General features: G+C 34.2%; 1 protein-coding gene across 1 annotated transcript in view; it reads left to right on the plus strand.

The window, feature by feature from the left end:
• The first annotated feature begins 7,506 nt into the window (after nucleotides 1-7,506).
• LOC123559977 (serine/arginine repetitive matrix protein 2-like) overlaps nucleotides 7,507-18,613 on the plus strand; it is a 31,786-nt gene continuing 20,679 nt past the window's right edge. The window contains exons 1-4 of the mRNA XM_053552222.1: nucleotides 7,507-7,524; nucleotides 7,967-8,060; nucleotides 8,834-9,087; nucleotides 15,171-15,323. Coding sequence (XP_053408197.1) covers nucleotides 7,522-7,524; nucleotides 7,967-8,060; nucleotides 8,834-9,087; nucleotides 15,171-15,323 — 504 coding nt within the window. The 5' untranslated portion in view covers nucleotides 7,507-7,521. The remainder of the gene's footprint in view (nucleotides 7,525-7,966; nucleotides 8,061-8,833; nucleotides 9,088-15,170; nucleotides 15,324-18,613) is intronic.

Raw genomic sequence — 18,613 nt, forward strand, 5'->3', positions numbered from 1 at the left:
CGTGTCGGGTCCATATCTTTGTCATTCATGCATGGATTTTAAAATATCTACGCATGAATGTGTGACACAGTAAGACGACGTGTCGTGCGCAAGACCCAGTTCCGTAGGTCAAAGGTCCTAAACTCTAACATCGGCCATAACTATATATTCATTCAAAGTGCCATCGGGGGCATGTGTCATCCTATGGAGACAGCTCTTGTTGTTTCTTTTTAATTTGCTTTCATGAAAGAGTACATCCATGATTTATTCAGCAGTTGAAGTAATTTTATTCCAGTCCGAATGGTTGTTTGATGGCTGATAATTGTATCAAACAAAACTATTTCGGAAGAGATTGGCAATCAATCATCTTTATGTAGGTTTCTCTCTGGATTTTACAGCAACATGGTTGCATGTCTAAGATGCTTGGAGCTTTGAAAAAGCTGCCTGTTGTGTCTTAATTTTTGAAGCAATCAATGCCAATGTGTCTTTAAGAAAAAAAAGACATGCCAGGAGACGATAAGAGCGATTGCAATTGGTAACTGTCATTTTGTTTTCCTCGCATTTTAATTATTATTGATCCATTGTGTTTGAAAATAATGTGTTTGAAGTGTTCGTACTTCATTAATTCATCATGGGGGAGTCTTGTCTCAACTTAAAAAGGTTTATCCTTTTTTGTCGAAGTTTCAAGAAAATGTAAGGCTGTTAGCTCAATGAACTATTCATGTAGGTTTAAGTCTTGTCTATTCTTCAAAGGAGATAATTAGGATCAGTGTGAAAAACAGATAAATATGGATGAAATTTTAGTTTTTAAGGATGAGGAGTTAGCGGTAAGGATAATTTATATTGTACAAGACAGAGTGCTAGATTAACAGTGTAAGTTTGAACCATCACTGTGTTTCAAGCAAATTTAGTTGATGGTGTTATAGTTAAGTGACATTCTAAAAATTGAAGTTTTTTTTTCTTAATTTCCACATTCAGGTTGCAAAGAATTACAAGTTCACAAGTTGACCCTGATGAAGGCTCTGTAAAAGCCGAAACGTTGGTCTAATAATAAAATTGTTAAACTTAACCTGCTCTGATTGTGTGGTTACATTACACTTTGGTGTCTTTTTAAAGTTCACAAGTTATATAATCATATTTTTTTCCAGCAGAACCACACAAGAATATATTTGAAGTCGATTGGAAGTGTTGAATGTCGGAAGATATTTTCTATTGTTTGAAATGATCAGTTGTGTAAGGACAGCTCGGTTAAGGCAATAATTTTCCCAAATTAAGTGCTGAAGTTGATATATTGAGTGGACTCAGAATAGTATATTACTTTCTCTTACAAATGATACAGTATGTTTAGTTGGTCATCTGCCAGCTTTCAATTTTGATACTATTAGAAATATGTTTCAGACATGTAGTATTATAGTTAATACTAGATATTTTGGGAATTTGGTACTTTAGAAATACATAGTTCTTTTGTGTTTTACTTATTGAACGAAGTTGCCAAAAAGTCTGCATTTGCTGTAGTCTTACTAGATGTCACACACACTAAGACATGACAGATATGTCTGACTTGTAATTAGGGCTGTCATTAATTCAGAAAGAATTTTCTCAAAATATTGATTGACAGACGTCTGTAATACATTGATACAGAAAATATTATATTAAATAGCAGTTTCAAAATTCTGCATTGCATGTACATCTTACTTAAGATAGACCTGTCGGACAGAAGGATCATTAAAACAGTGTTTGCTTTTCTTTTTGAAAGACCTTATGTTTGTTTATGTCGAAAATGGTCCTGCAAATAACTGCAAGATTAGGATAGTGTTCCTGGCATATTCGATTTTTGCAAAATTATCATTTAAATAGATAAGAAAGTAGGAACTCGAAAGAAATATGATGTGCAACAATTTTGTGTTTACACAAAGAAATTAGAAATGTTAATGTGACCTTTCATAATTTTGTTGATGCATTGAAAAATATGAAATACTATAAACTAGTCACGTAATAATATTTACTGCAGTAATTAAAATTTTTTAGGGAAATTGGTTGATTAATTGAAAAATAACAGAAAAATACATGGGTATATAACTAATTGGACTTGGTTCATATGCAAATTACTGTAAAAGCACATATTTTCGCTAGGTCAAAATTTCGAGAATTTGAAATTTTGAGAATGTTTGCGAGGTTTAATATTCACGAAATTGTAAAAATGGTTTCCTGCTTGAAATGAATTATACCAATAGTGAATATTTATGCGAGGGTTAATTTTTCGCGAGATGTAGATCCTTGCGAATATAGCGAAAATTAAACCCTCGCAAAAATTTCTGCTTTTACAGTAGCTTTGGTTTGAAAATCCAGCTGTATTACAAAAATGCAACTAAACCTAATATTGAAATTTGTAAAGATATCTTTATTAGTCTTACGTAACATATTAATATACCTGATATTCCTAGAGCACGTCAACGCTGTGGTTTCGATTGTGCTAAAAATAGTACATTCAGCCTCATTTCAATTGTAGTCGATATTAACACATTTTCAATATAATAATATGCTTCAAGTTATTTCCAGCAAGCGCTTGTATCTATAAGACGAATTGATACTTTCTAATAATTTATTCAAACTTTGACGTGTTGCTTTAAAATAATATGCATCATTACATATAGTATTGATAGCTGCAGAGCAAAAACTTTGAAAAATAAATGAGCCGCGCCATGGGAAAACCAACATAGTGGCTTTGCGACCAGCATAGATCCAGACCAGCCTGCGCATCCGCGCAGTCTGGTCAGGATCCATGCTGTTCGCTTTCAAAGTCTATAACAATTAGAGAAACAGTTAGCGAACAGCATGGATCCTGACCAGACTGCGCGGATGCGCAGGCTGGTCTGGATCCATGCTGGTCGTAAAGCCACTATGTTGGTTTTCCCATGACATGGCTCAAATGAGTTTTCTCCCCAAGTTTATCAAGCTGTAACTGTTACACATGGCATGTTTTGTGATGTAATTAAAAGTGGGATTCTGTGAAATAAAATGATATTAAGCTCCTGTGCGAGAGATGACTGCATGTAAATTTGGCGTTTTTAAGATCTTGTATTAGACAGGCTGTCACCACTGGCACCATTTTTGGTATTTTTATTGTCCTGTTTTGCAAATGGTTCTTCATAATCCATTGTCCTTGTATAAAATGGGTAGGCAAAAGATCTTTAGTAATAATGGCAGAAATGTTGGGTTTTTTCCCTCAAGCAAATGTATATATAGCTCTTCAGACAGAAAAAAAAGACAGTTGAGGGTGCCAAGTGTTGCATCAATGAATCTAAGTATCATCGGAAAGACTATAATTTATAACACATTGAGTAGTTCCCAATATTAGTACCAGTCAGCACATGGTCATTTAGTATTATCATGTTGAGGAGGTTGCCAACTCCTGTTGTAATAGTGCTGATAGTGGGGAATCTATCTTGACTTAATGTTGAAACTTCTTAATTACAGTGCCAAATATTGTGAAACTTTTGGAGTAAAATACACTCAAGGTTGATGCTTTTAAGGATGTAGTGACACAGTACATGGAATTCTTACGTAATAATGCTGTCTCGCTTCTTTCTTTTAAAATGGCTCAAAACAAAAGAGTAAGTAAGTATCTTGTTTTTGTGTAGAAGACAGTTCAGCTTGTATTTCCTCAGATCAGACGTTTTCCGTCAGTTTGATAATAATTGCTATAGACTGTTGCTAGAATTATGTGTCCGATATTTTACTTTGATGATTTAGACTGACATACTGCCAGTACAGAGCCAGTGCTCATTAGTTATACAAAATGTGAATAAAAGCCTTATAAACTGACTGTCACCACAGGAGTCTGAAATTCTATCAATAAGACCATAAAAGTCTATCTTTACAAAAAATACCCCCTATATACATAAAATAAACACCAGGAATGAAACGTCAAAAACCCAGGGTCCCCTGAAAATACGCACGGAACACAGGGTGATCGCAATTTAGCGAGCGTAGTTAAGAAATAACACTAAAATACACCTACCACTCGACAGCATTCAAATCTGATACACTTTACAAGAGTAATCAGATATTTTCTGAGGTTTTCTGAGATTTTCAGCTGTCGCCGAAGCCATTCGCTGACGTCACAACAACAACAACAATTACAGCGCCGAGATAAAGATAAAATACTTATTTTATCCTTTAAAATTTGTACATCGAGTAAATAAGTATTAGATATTTATATGTTTCCATCAGTCTATAATATCCCCTAGATTCCTTTTGCAATAAAAAGATATGTTACAAAATTTGATTGGGAAAACCCGTAAAGGGAGGTTACTCTTGGGATAATCCATTTTACGATGCAGCGGAATATCTAAATTTCAGTAGTAAAATTTGATACTTTGTGTACAATGACTTTTTTTATATGAATAGAGCAATATGAAAATGTCTGTTATGTAATTTGAAGGTAAGACAGTACGGGAATTGCTACTTTCTAATTTTATCCCGGCGCTGTAATTGTTGTTATTGTTGTGACGTCAGCGAATGGCTTCGGCGACAGCTGAAAATCTCAGAAAACCTCAGAAAATGTCTGATTACTCTTGTAAAGTGTATCAGATTTGAATGCTGTCGAGTGTGGTAGGTGTATTTTAGTGTTATTTCTTAACTACGCTCGCTAAATTGCGATCACCCTGTGTTCCGTGCGTATTTTCAGGGGACCCTGGGTTTTTGACGTTTCATTCCTGGTGTTTATTTTATGTATATAGGGGGTATTTTTTGTAAAGATAGACTTTTATGGTCTTATTGATAGAATTTCAGACTCCTGTGCTGTCACTGAAGAAACCTATATAGTAGTATTTATAAGAATATCATGGCCATATTTTGAAGTATACTGTAGAGCCTCTACCAAGATTGATTGCCACCAGGGGGCATCAACAATTTTCCAGGAAATTGAAAAAAATCTTGACAGTGGAAAATGATGGTCAGTTAAAACATAATTTCTGAATGTTTCCTCGGGACCGTCTGTCCCTACTTGCAATGTAACTTCTAACCTTTAACCTGCTGGCGGCAATCGGGTATGCCTTTGTGACCAGTGCAGACCATGATCAGCCAGAACATCCTTGCAGGCTGATCGTGGTCTGCACTATTCGCTGTTCAGTCTGTAAAATTTCAGCGAACACCTCTTTGAATAATTAGCGGTACTGCCAAAATTGAATGATGGACCAGTCCATTTTAGAAATTTAGCAGGGTAAGGGCTAAACCATCTTGAAATTGTCTGTCTCTATGACTGCCTCTGCTACCTGTTGGAGCTGTGCAACTCTGGTCTGAGTGGTGTTACCTGACGGTGTTATCTACAAGGTATAATGGCCCGTTTGTTATCGGTGGGGACCAAAATTTTGAAATATATAGAAATCTTTGAACCAGTGCAGGTGGTGACTTCCCATTGTAAAAAGTTACTGTCTAGAATTCTAGATGTATGAATAATTAAGCAGGTTAAGCTATGAAATTCTGTTTTGTTTTGTTTAATACATACAGTGTTAGTGTATTGATCAGAATTCAAAGATTATTTCAAAAATACCAGCTGATCGGTATAATCTTTAAAATACCATATATATTTGAAAATCTAAATGTGAAAAAAGAAACAGACCATGAAATTGTATACACAGTTAAATTGCCTATCTTAAAATGTAAAATACATTCATAATACCGTTTTATTACCTCTTGTTCAAATAATGTGGAGTCAGTTAATTTCATGAAGATAAGATCTGCGCTAACTTATAGGAAAAATACAATAAATGGGAATTATTAAACTCTTATCATGCTGGACACAATTTATTCTGCCTTTGCGACCAGTGCAGATCATGATCAGCCAGCACATCTGTGCAGTCTGATCATGACCTGCACTGTTTGCTATTCAGTCAGTATCTTTTTGGTATGCACCCCTTTAACAGTTAATGGTACTGTACTGTCCAAACTGAAAGATGGACAAGTTCATTATAGACCTATAAATTTAGCAGGGTATGGTTTAAAAATAAGCAACACAGCCTCAGTATAAATGCAAACAAGACCCAATTACTTTACAGTGTAGAATAAGACAGTTTGCTGTGTTTAGGTAACAATTACTGTTGTTACATAGTCATTTTCAACAAAAATTCTGTGGAAGTGAAAAGTAAGTAGGCACTTTTTAGCGACTGACCCACAAGTTTGTTAGAAACGTAGTAAAACAGATGTGCTTCAACCTGAAATGGAATAAAGGAGTCTAAATTTTTTAGTGCAGATTATTTTGAAACGTAATCAAATTTTGCTTTGACATTTATGAAGATTTGTTAGTAAGATAGATGTACTTGATCATCCTGGACTTCAATGTTTCAGATAATCTCTGACAGAAAATTTAGACTCAATCATAATCAAATATTTCATTTATGAAGAACTTGCTTCTATACAGGCTAGACTAAACTTTAGAATCCCTGTACAACTTTAATAATGCTGAATGAATTTTGATGATAGATGATTTTGATAATAGATATTACCTTGCCTATCTGTTGGACAGTATCCAAAGCATTTCTGGATTTGAGAATAGTTGATAACCACCATTTGCCAGAGTTAGACTCCGATCTGTGTGGCATACAATTCTAGAATGTTTGCCCGAGACCAACTGTTTTGTCTGGCATACAAGACTTACTTATTTTTTCTGAGTCAGACTGTTCTAACTGGCTTACAATACCTGTTGCAGTACAATAAAAACTTGGATCTTTTTTCTCCACCTCGGAGTTATCTGTTGCATGCTTAATTTTTCATAAAGCACAAAGCAATCAATATAAATGTACATAACTGACACTATCGGTTTTCACCGACATGATAGAGTGTACCCACTTTCTATATGATTGTCTGTTTAAATATTTATTTTTTCCTGGTATTGAACTGTATACAGCTTATGCAAGATGAGAGAGTTTTATTTGAAGAGGAATCTTTCATGTTTTGTAAAACTTCATTGACTCAGTGGTTGATGATTTGGTTTTCACTTGGGAATTTTCTTTGTGAGATAATTTAAGCAGGTAGTGTGTCCTTTTCATTGTTGAGAAAGGAATTTTGTAACTAATTTAAGACAATTATGTTAATATATTTAACAAAGGTGGTCATTTAGGATTTATCAGCTTTTACATCAGTATTTTGTCACACATGGATGATTCAGAAATGTTTCCATACAGTTTACAAATCCTACAATTTCAATAATGAGATGTACAGATGTACCTATTGTGTTGCGAAACTTAATTATCTCATGATTTGATCCATTTTAGTTCGAGGAAATCCACTTGGGGACAGACAAATAAAAATCAATTTAAGGAAATTAAAAATAGATATGGTTGAGTAAGTTCATATTAGATTGAATTGAAAATGCAGAAAATCTTCCCTACTGCTGTAACAGGAAGGAACATAAATAAAACTACAGGCTTTAATGAAATATATTTGTGAATTTATCCTTCTGACTCATCTCGAATGTTAAAGAAATGTGGAGAATAGCAAAACACTGCAAAATATAGGATACATTCAAAGAGACTGTGTTTTATGGTATGATAAAACATGTTTAACATTGTGACATGATTTTGTTTTAACATGTTCAAAGAGACTATGTTTTATAGTATGATAAAACATGTTTAACATTGTGAGATAATTTTGTTTTAACATGTTCAGAGAGGCTGTGTTTTATGGTATGATAAAACATGTTTAGCACAGTGAGATGATTCTGTTTTAACATGTTCAAAGAGACTGTGTTTTATGGTATGATAAAACATGTTTAACATTGTGAGATGATTTGGTTTTAAAATGTTCAAAGAGACTGCGTTTTATGGTATGATTTTGTTTTAACATCTTCAAAGAGACCGTATTTTATGGTATGATAAAACATGTTTAGGACCGTGACATGATTTTGTTTTAACATGTTCAAAGAGACCGTGTTTTATGGTATGATAAAACATGTTTAGGACCGTGACATGATTTTGTTTTATTTCAGAGTAATAATATTGTGTTGACTGCTGATAAGCCTGTGAGCGGGGGAGGTGGATGTTTAGAGGGTGGTCCACGCCCACGACCAGCTGCAAAAGAAGGTATAAAAAAAATTTTATATCAGTATTTTTTAACTTGCTGTAGAATACGTAACATTGTATAGAAAGATTCAGAACTGATGACTGTGTAACTCTGGTCCCTGATGCAGCAACGATTAAAGTCTGAAAACTAGATTTTAAAATACTGAAATTTCGTTTTGATTTGGCATTGTCAAATACGCACAGATTGCAAAAGATGTCTGCAGAAATCTTCTATTTTAAGCTAATGATGGTTAGGCAAAATTTCACAAACTTGTATGACTAGATACAGATTTGAATATTCACAGGTCTTGTCTATGTCTGAATTCAGACTTTAAACGTTTATGAATACGGGCCCTGCTCACGTCTAATGAACTGCTACAAGCTGTTGAGGAATAAATTATTCATATTCTACTACCTTCATAGAACAATCATTAGTCCAGTCCAGTTGGAAAAAAATCTGCTTTTGTAAGGAAGTACTTGCCCTTCATGCAGAGGTTATACTGCATAATAGATACATATTTTACTGAACAACCTTGTGTGTTACATGTCTAAAATTGCTAACAAGGAAGTTTACACTGTTAACATGCATTTAGATAACATATTGGAAAGTGATTAGGTTATCTGTAGTAGCAAATAATGCATGTGAAGGGAGTTTAGATATTTGCAAAAGGCAGACAAATATTCTAGGCCTAACTAAACATTAGAAACTGTTGTTCAAGGAAGATGTTTTTGCGCAAAATTAATCAGAATGTTTCCCATCATGATGTACCAAGATTTTTTTTTTTTTTTTTCAGAGCAACCTGGTCACACAACTTCACGTACACCGATAATCATTCCAATTAAAGGCAACAACAACAAAATGACCCTCTCCACTGCTGAGATACCTCTACCCTCGAACTCCGACATTCCCTTGCCAGAGGCTGGGGATATACCCCTCCCATCAACAGATATGGTAAATATACCCCTGCCCAGTGGTACTGTGCCATCAAGTAAACATGAAGATATACCTTTGCCATCGAATGAGAGCATTCCATTGCCTGCGGAGAGGGTATGTGCTTGTGTTAGTACTGAATTGTGCTCGTTCACATGTCCTTACAGTCCAGTTTGTTTGTATGGTTCAGTTGGATTTAAATTTATGAACAGAATTTGAGATAATTATATAAAGACAGTAACTTGTGATCAGTGTTCAAGGTCATGGACCAATAATGACAATCGGCAATTGCCGATACATTATGTATCTTCTGTGTGTGATTTCGGCATCTTTCGGCCATAACAGAAAATTGTTTTTCATAACAACCATAGAATATGGAAATCGCTTATGGAGAATATGTAAACGAGTGGAAATTACCGATTGTCATTACAGGCCTACTACCTTAACCTTTAGCCTGCTAAACTTCTAAAATGGACTGGTCCATCATTCATTTCAGGCAATACCATTTATCATTCGAAGGGGTTTTCACAGAAAATTTACTGACTGAATAGCGAACAGTGCACATCTGTGCAGGCTGATCTTGGTCTGCACTGGTCGCAAAGGCAAAGTCAGTTGCTGCAGCAGGCTAAAGGTTAACTTAGTAGGCAACTTGCTGTCAGGACATAGAGCTGGAGATGAATGACTTGAAACGCAAGTGTTTTGGTCAAAATTTCTCAAGTAGATATGAGATAATTGGGGTTCAGGCTTGATTGATCATGTAAATAACAAGCTGTGGGGACATCTGTTGCACAACTGGGGATGGGAGTTTGGTTATTAGACAGCTGTTTCTGTTAAAAAAATAATACCAACTCTAATTACTATAAAAAAAAATTTGTTTGGTCAAAACTTTCTAGAAAAAAAAAACAAACCAATATAATGGATATTTCTTGAAAGTTGTGTTGCAGAAAGTTGAAAGAATTTTTTGTGCATTACAAAGTAAGCAACACTGTCCAGGAATATGCCCAAACTGTGGTTTTATTTTAACAAGGTTGCATGTAAAGATGACACTGGAATTTTGATTGTATCTTGAAAGATGTAGAATCTTGTAGAGATGTTATCAGTGAGCTGCCAGGCACAGCCAGGGTATCTGGTGTATCAGTAGATGATCAGGGTACATCTGTATCAGCCAGGAGATACACACACCTTGCATACAGTGCTGCCAAGTTCTAAGTTATTAATTCATTTGACTCTTTTTATAATGAGATCTGTATTTGCCAGAATCTCTGAGGGGGCTTAGTTAAGAGAAGGTAAAAAGAGTTAAATATCCTTGATAAGCTTTCATCAGTTGAAAGGTGGATATATTTAATGGATGCAGTTACATTTTGTTCTATGCATATCCATAAAAACATTTGTGTCTTGTAACCCTTGTGGCCGAGTGGTTAAGGTCGCTGACTGAACCAACTTGCCCCTCACCGATGTGGGTTCGAGCCTCACTCTGGGCGTTGAATTCTTCATGTGAGGAAGCCATTCAGCTGGCTTACAGAAGGTGCCCGCTCGTGATGAAATAATGCACGGAGGGGCACCTGGGGTCTTCCTCCACCTTCAAACTGGAAAGTCGCCATATGGCCTAAAAATTGTGTCAGTGCGACATTTAACCCAACAAAACAAACAAAAACTTGTAACCCTTGCATTATAAATCCACTGAAAATCTTTGCACCACAACTTAATAGTGCTTTTATACTTGTCAGATCTTCTTCATTTGTTACATTGTCCGATATATAAAATGAACAATAGAACAGGAATATATTTTATAATGAAGTCATGGCAATAGAAATATTTATGATTTATAATAATTGTCAAGAGTTTATGAAGATGTTACATGACCTCTTGTCATTGTATTATCAGATTCAAGGAATGTAATTTATGTTTCCCGTTTGCTTTAATGTACCGTAGATACCCATGTATAATGCGCAGTTTTTTGACCCCCGGGACCACCCCCGAATCGTGGGTGCGCATAATACACAGGTATAGACAATTTTCCAACTTCAAAACAAGTTTGTTACCGATGTTTGCCATTTTGGTAAAGGGAAACTACTCCCCGCGCTTACTGTCTCCGCTAAAATCTAAGATTGCCGTTACGTTCCGTAAATGATCGAATTGTTTATTTTTCTTTCAAACAAAATTAATTTCATATAAATTTAAAAGTATTTTGACGAAAGAAATGTTTATAAATCACAAAAATTATGTTACTAATTAAAGATCGAGAATTATCTTTAACCGAGATCAAACTGTGAACAACATAATTGACACGAGGTGACACGTTGATTGCCGGTAATTACTGGCTTTATGATTGTGACAAAAAGACTATCACACCTTTTGTTATCAGTTTAAATTGAGAAGCTCATGTCATTTTGAAAGATACCATTCCGAAATATTGAATCAGCTGCTATTTATTTATTCAAAATAGTTAATTAAAAAAGGTAAAACAACAAATATAACAATAATTTACTGGTTTTATTTTCGAGAAAACAAAAATCGATAGTACCGTGAGACCGATGCTGCTCTCCGCCGTGGAGATAAAATTTATTACCGGTGTCGATGTAAACTCTACTTTCGTTTTCCATCCACCTCAAAATTGACCAAAAATTTTTTTTTTTTTTTTTTCCCAGGATTTTGGACTAAGATCGGGGGTGCGCATTATACACGGGTGCGCATTATACACGGGTATCTACGGTAGTCTCTGTGTATAGTACTGGCTGCTGATGAAGAAAAGTTTATAATACCAACATATTCATGTTACAAACGAATCGCTCAGTTTTTGTGACTTTCCAAATTGATACATTATGTATATGTTTTCGTGATTTTCATATGTCCGTGATTAATACAGTTGTATATGCAATGCATATGTTTCCGTGGCTTTTCTGCCTTCTTAATACAATTGTATATGTTTTAGTGACTTTCCAGATTGATAAAAATATATATGTTTTTATGATTTTCATATGTCCCTGATTGATTCAGTTGTGTATCTATCATAGCACGTTGTAAGGGCTTAAAGTTTTATAGAGGAATTGAAAAGGAAACAGAGAGAAGTTGTAAGGAAAGATGATATCTTTGTTATTATAGGAAAATAGACACTACACTGTGGCTTAATATCTGATTAATACACTGTGTTTTGCAGACAATTTGTCTAAACAATAGGCATTCATATTAAGTATTCAGGAACAGAGTTCCTATGAGTGTTTGGCAGGAAAGAGAATTGGCAGAAATGTATCCTGCAGGCACGGGGAGAGTGTTTGAAACTGCTAAATTGTTCTAACTTGCCAGACTATTAATTTCTGATGTATTTATAGAAGATTACAGTTTGAGCCACACTATGAGAAAACCAACATAGTGCATTTGCGACCAGCATGGATCCAGACCAGCCTGCGCATCCACACAGTCTGGTCAGGATCCATGCTGTTCGCTAACAGTTTCTCTAATTGCAGTAGGCTTTGAAAGCGAACAGCATGGATCCAGACCAGACTGCGCGGATGCGCAAGCTGGTCTGGATCCATGCTGGTCGCAATGCACTATGTTGGTTTTCTCATGATGCGGTTCAAATTGTTCTAACTTGCCAGACTACTAATTTCAAATGTAGTTATAGAAGATTACAGTTTACTGTCCTATTGTATAGACAGTTGTAGCATTGATAAAGATGGATTTAGGTAAGCTGTCTCAAAGCGGCTAGAGTGTAATATTGGGGATATAGAATATATAGTTATAGATTTCCACATTTACACTATTTTGGAAAGTAGTCACTTGTTAAATATTGGCCACTCCAGCTGAATGAATGACTGACCTGTTACTTAACTGATATACTGTTTGCAAGATAATGTACAAAATTCAATGAAGTCTGCAAAATTAATCAGAACTTTCATTGTCTGAAAGCTTAGGTATAAACATATTAACAAATTTAATTTGGAAAAAAAAAGTACATCTACAGGTAAAAAAAAAAGATTCGACTGAAATAAAGTATCTGGTTAAGATATGTACATTACTGTGAAATCATCTAATTTCGTGGGGCATGCAATTTCATGATTTTGGTCAGAACATCTGTTTCTTGGGGATATGAATTCACTGAGTTAAAGTTTTCAGTATAAAAGGAATGAGAGCTTTACTTGTTAGCTCACCTGTCACATAGTGACAAGATGAGCTTTTGTGATCACCCTTCGTCCGTCGTCCGTCCATGCGTGCGTCCGTCAACAATTTCTTGTCTGCACGATAGTGGTTTCATTCATAATTTTATTTTAACCAAACTTGCACACAACTTGTATCACCATAAGATCTCGGTTCCTTTCTTGAACAGGCCAGATCCCATTATGGGTTCCAGAGTTATGGCCCCTGAAAGGGCCAAAATCAGCTATTTTGACCTTGTCTGCACAATAGCAGCTTTATTTATGATTTGATTTTTACCAAACTGGCACACAATTTGTATCACCATAAGATCTTGGCTCCTTTCTTGAAATGGCCAGATTCCATTATGGGTTGCAGAGTTATGGCCCCTGAAAGGGCCAGAATTAGCTATTTTGACCTTGTCTGCACAATAGCAGCTTCATTTATGATTTTATTTTAATCAAACTTGCACACAACTTGTATCTCTATAAGACCTTTGTTCCTTTCTTGAACTGGCTAGATTCCATTATAGGTTCTAGAGTTATGGCCCCTGAAAGGGCCAGAATTAGCTATTTTGACCTTGTCTGCACAATAGCAGCTTCATTTATGATTTGAATTTAATCAGACCTGCACAAAACTTGTGTTGCCATAAGATCTCAGTTCCTTTGTTGAACCGGCCAGATCCCATAATGGGTTCTAGAGTTATGGCCCCTGAAAGGGCCAAAATTAGCTATTTTGGCTTTTGCAGCCATATAGAGACTTCATTTATGGTTTTATTTGATACAAACTTCCAAAATATCTTCAACAACAATAAATCTTGGAATCCATGACAAATCAGATCCAATTGTAGGTTCCAGAGTTATTTTATATCTGATTACCTCCCCTGATTGTAGTCAAAATGGATTTATATCAGTAAGTACTGATAGGACTTGTTTGAAATTTCATTATTGTCATTAGTTTGACTGAGCCAATTAGGGTAGATAACTATGGACTGATTTTATGTCAAATTACCACCCTTTATTTCAAATTAAAATGGGTATATCTCCGTAACTAATGAAGATACTGATCTGAAATTTCATTTATGTCAACAGATTTATTTGGCAGATCCTTCTTTTGTACATTTCTTTTTAATTACTTCCCTTTTATGTTACTATAAATAGCTTATTTTTAGTAACTTTTTTATTATTAGCCGTAGGGAAAAACCGAGACCACTTTTCTGTGGTACAACATGGACGATACCTCCAATTTTTAGGTGTATTTTGACATATCTGTACCTTGTAAGAATTTTTTTTTCTTTTTGGTTAAATTTTTTTCCTTTGTTGTTCCTGTCCTTTGGACTTAGATATTTTTTCTGAGGACCTTCCTGTCCTCAAGTGCAATGATAACAGGTGAGCGATATAGGGCCATCATAGCCCTCTTGTTTTATTAGAATGTTTTTTTATTGTGATTTTGAAGTCCATAAAAATTAGTCCCCAAGGAGTTTTAATGATCAGGCAATATCATCATTCTGCATGTGTTTTCACTGATAATTGATACAAGCTTTCACCTAAACAGCGGTGAGATTAATTAAGATAAGTGTCTTCACTTTATGTATGAACAAGGTGTTTTAAACCCATCAGCAATGAAAGTTTTAATGATAATAGAAAATTAGTTTCATAACAACCGTAGAATGTGGAAATTGCTTACTTACGAAGAAAATGAAAATGAAATAGGAAACAGTTATTTTATTGTCGTAATGTATTGAATTTGCATGTGCAGTGTAGCCTGCTTTGTATTTGTTACAGGGCACCAGAATTTGTTCATAAAGATATTATGATACCATTAATATTGATCTTGCTGAATTGTACTATCAGATATAGAAAAAAGTGCATTGCAGAAAAAAAATGTTTAACAGTAATTGATGAGACATTTTAGAAATGACAGGCAATGTTTTGTCAGGAAATTGAAAAAATTGATGTTTCGCTGATAACATCAATTTTTCATGTTTTTGAAAGGGGCCTGTGATTCTGTTCCCATGCCGTTCATGCTGTTTTATCAAGATATTAAAAAATGTCTTTGATTGGTTTTAGCATGCAGCCCCACAGACTGAAAGAAGACGTATTAAGGTTTCCCTGTCGCATCTTGAACCGAAGGGTGATGAATTGTTGTGTCGTTCGTGTGTGATGAAGTTTACGAAACAGATCGACTACGACACGCATTTGCAGTCAGAGGCCCATCAGCAGGTACGGTATAAGACCAGAGATCTGTTCCGCATTCAGGATAAGATTTTCTTAATACATTCTTTATTTTGCAAACTGCAGACGTTTGTTCCCTTCAGCGGATAGATTAATTGACAGTTTGGAATTGTAAAAAAAATAGAATGAGTAATTTTATATCTCCCGAACAGAAACTTAAATTTCTCCAGTTATTGTGACCATACTTTGTCCGTAGTTTAAATTTTCTCATGATTAATGGACATTGTTATTCATTTTACGAATAAAGAATTCTGCTAGGAAATACGTAATAGATTTGATATGAAGCTTTCAAAATTGATTTAGTACTTCGATTAAAGATGCGAACAGATTCTAGGTTGCTAATGTCTCTATTCGATTAGTAATTTATTCGTTTAAACAAGATTTTAGATGAATGAAAAAAAATGGAGTATCAGAAGTTTTTAAGTTAATTGTTTGAAAATTATATTTCTTATCTTATTCTATAGAAACTCAACATCTCTAAAATTTTACAGTGATAAAACTTAGAATAAATTTTGATTTATTGCTGGACACTGCAGTTAAATAGATTACAGTTTTAGGAATAATTTCATAGTAGCGTCAGGTGAGCTGTTCAGTCCATTTTGATTACAAAAGAATTTTTTTACAATCAGCGAACTTTTTTAGCTTTCTTTCCTTGGAGATTTAATTTTAAAATTCTTTTCAAATGTTCTCTACAGTTCTGAAAGTGGAAATACAGGTTTTAAAAGTTTTTCTGTAAGATTTGAGTTAAATTTCATATGTCAGATCATTGTTTCATTTTCGTCGTTCCAAACAAATAGAACTATAAAATCTTACTGTACTGTACCTACTTACCTACCTACAAAAAAAAGAAAAGGAAAAGATATGAAGATTGGATAAGTTATATTCTAATACGCTTTTCTCTGTTAAAACACTCTTATGCTACAATGACGTCACGTTAACGTGCGGTGACGTCAATGTTTTTGTTGCGATCAAGAAAGAGCGCTACTATATTTTATCTATTGTTTAAGATTAAGGGCATATTAGAATCGAAATAATTTATAGCAGAACTGTGTTTTAACACTATTTGTACACTTAGGTGGAAATACTTCGTACAAATAATTATAACGCTCGACATATAACCGCCCATCGTGCATAAATAGTGTTAAAACACTCTTTTGGTATAAATTATTTCTTAAATAAAGTTTTGAATTTTAACATTTTGGAGTTATATCTGAAATTCAGAAACTGACCGAAAGGCCAGTGAACAGAAGTGGCTTCTATTTCGATATTGTGGTCGGTTTTATTTGTTTGGAGCTCCATCAACTCATGTCATTATTTTATCTTATGAATTTAAGGAAGATGTCTGTTATGATTTTGATTTGAGTAGAATGTCCTCATTTTGCTTCGGCTTCTTCAAAATGATAATACCTAGAAATGTTTCTACTCAGAGAAAGGTTACTACTCTGAGAAAATATAAAAAAATAGTTTTTAATTTGTTGGATATGTGAGGTTTGTTACTTAGGCTGGAAAAGACAGTACTTAAAAGAGGTCAACAGTGTGAGTAGAAAAAAAAACAAAAAACTACGTTTTAAATGATGTACGCTGAACTGTACGCTATATTTGGTTATACAGTTTTATATAAGAATACATTCATCCATGCAAAATGCTTAATTTTATCAGGTTTTTTGATGGAATAACGAAGGTAAGACTGCTTGAACATTGTTAAAACCCTGCAGAATCAACGGAGGAGTTTATCTTATAAAACATATCTTGATACGTTATCATCTTCATCATGTCATCATCAGAACATTGCATTTTAGTATGTCGATAGATTTTCTTTAGTGGGTACAAATTCTACAGATTTTTTTTCTTGATATGAAAAAAAAAAAGAAAAGTAAAAAATGAGTGAGATACTATTGAATTAACACCCCTATGTAAAAGAACGTCCTATCTGCTGGCAGACTGTGTCCTGTTATTTGAAAATTTTTATTCTGTATTTAATGAGTTTAAGTTCTGTTATTTATCAGCTTTCTTTGGAACTATTTCGATAGAATAAGTTAATGGTACAAGTACGAAAGCTTGCGTTTATCTTTAGAGAAAAAAACGTAATTCTAAAAAAAGAGTCAAAATAACGGATGTTGTTGTTACGCAGATAGGACAAAAAACTAAAGGGCCAGGTTTGTATACATGCATTAATAATTCCAGCACTGTATTTTATTATACTGATATAATCTTATTAAATAAGTTTCAAATTTCAACATGTTCATTTGCATCATCGTACCATTAGACTCATCAGTCATCATTTCCATCATCATTGTTATCATCATCATCATCGTCATCATCATCATCATGAAGAATGTCACCAGCAAGAGTAGCATTATCATTACAATGCCCATCGAACATTTTCAGTGTACATGTCTCTGTTAATCAATATCCGTAACAAGTTTGACAATTTTTTTTTTTTTTTTTATCTTTCTTCCAAAACTGACTTTTCTGAATTAGGCCATTGTTGGTTTAATCTGTTACTTTCAAGTGTAGTTTTGTTGCAAGCTTATACAACTTAGTGAAGTTTTTTATGCAGAAACATTTGTAAATATGTATTTGAAAATCCTGCAAGTATTCCATATTTTTTTTGAAGTTAAAAGACATGTTTTTATGTGTTTATTTGTGTGTTTTTGTCATGCTGAATTGATATGTGTATTTTCTGTTATTTGGTATTTATGGCATAGACGTAGGCAACAAAAGCAGCAATGTATATTATATTACCTTTAAACCTACTATATTTCTTTATTGCAACCCTCCTGTTAGTATTTTACACTTTGATATCACTATAACCTCTTTTCTTTATTGAACTTTCTAACTCGTGTTTGGCAAAACTGTACAGTTGAGTAACTTTTAAACAAAACCCCTTTGTTATTCCTGCCGCATAATCTCTGCCAAGTTTATATTCTAGAGTTAACCTCAAAGCAGAGCTATAGTAGTAAAAAAAAAAAAAAAAATCCTACGCTTTTATTTTTGTACGTTAAGCAATAAAATGTAGTCAAATATTTAGCTTTTAAGTAAGATACGCTTTAGCAGACACTACTGTTTGTTCACATAGATGATAATGTTCACGTTTCCAGTTCAATGTTTTTACATTGTTGTTGTGGGTTATTCTCACATTGTATTTTGCTTATATTTTATATCCTCATAACACATGTATTTGCGATTATCACTCTTGCGTATGCAGCAACAGGAAGTGTTAATCTTGTCCCATAGTGCACATGTAGCATGATTTTCAATACTAAACCTCGGCGGGA

The sequence above is a fragment of the Mercenaria mercenaria genome, chromosome 10, assembly GCF_021730395.1.
Source record: "Mercenaria mercenaria strain notata chromosome 10, MADL_Memer_1, whole genome shotgun sequence".
In the NCBI taxonomy this organism is placed as follows: Eukaryota; Metazoa; Mollusca; class Bivalvia; order Venerida; family Veneridae; genus Mercenaria; species Mercenaria mercenaria.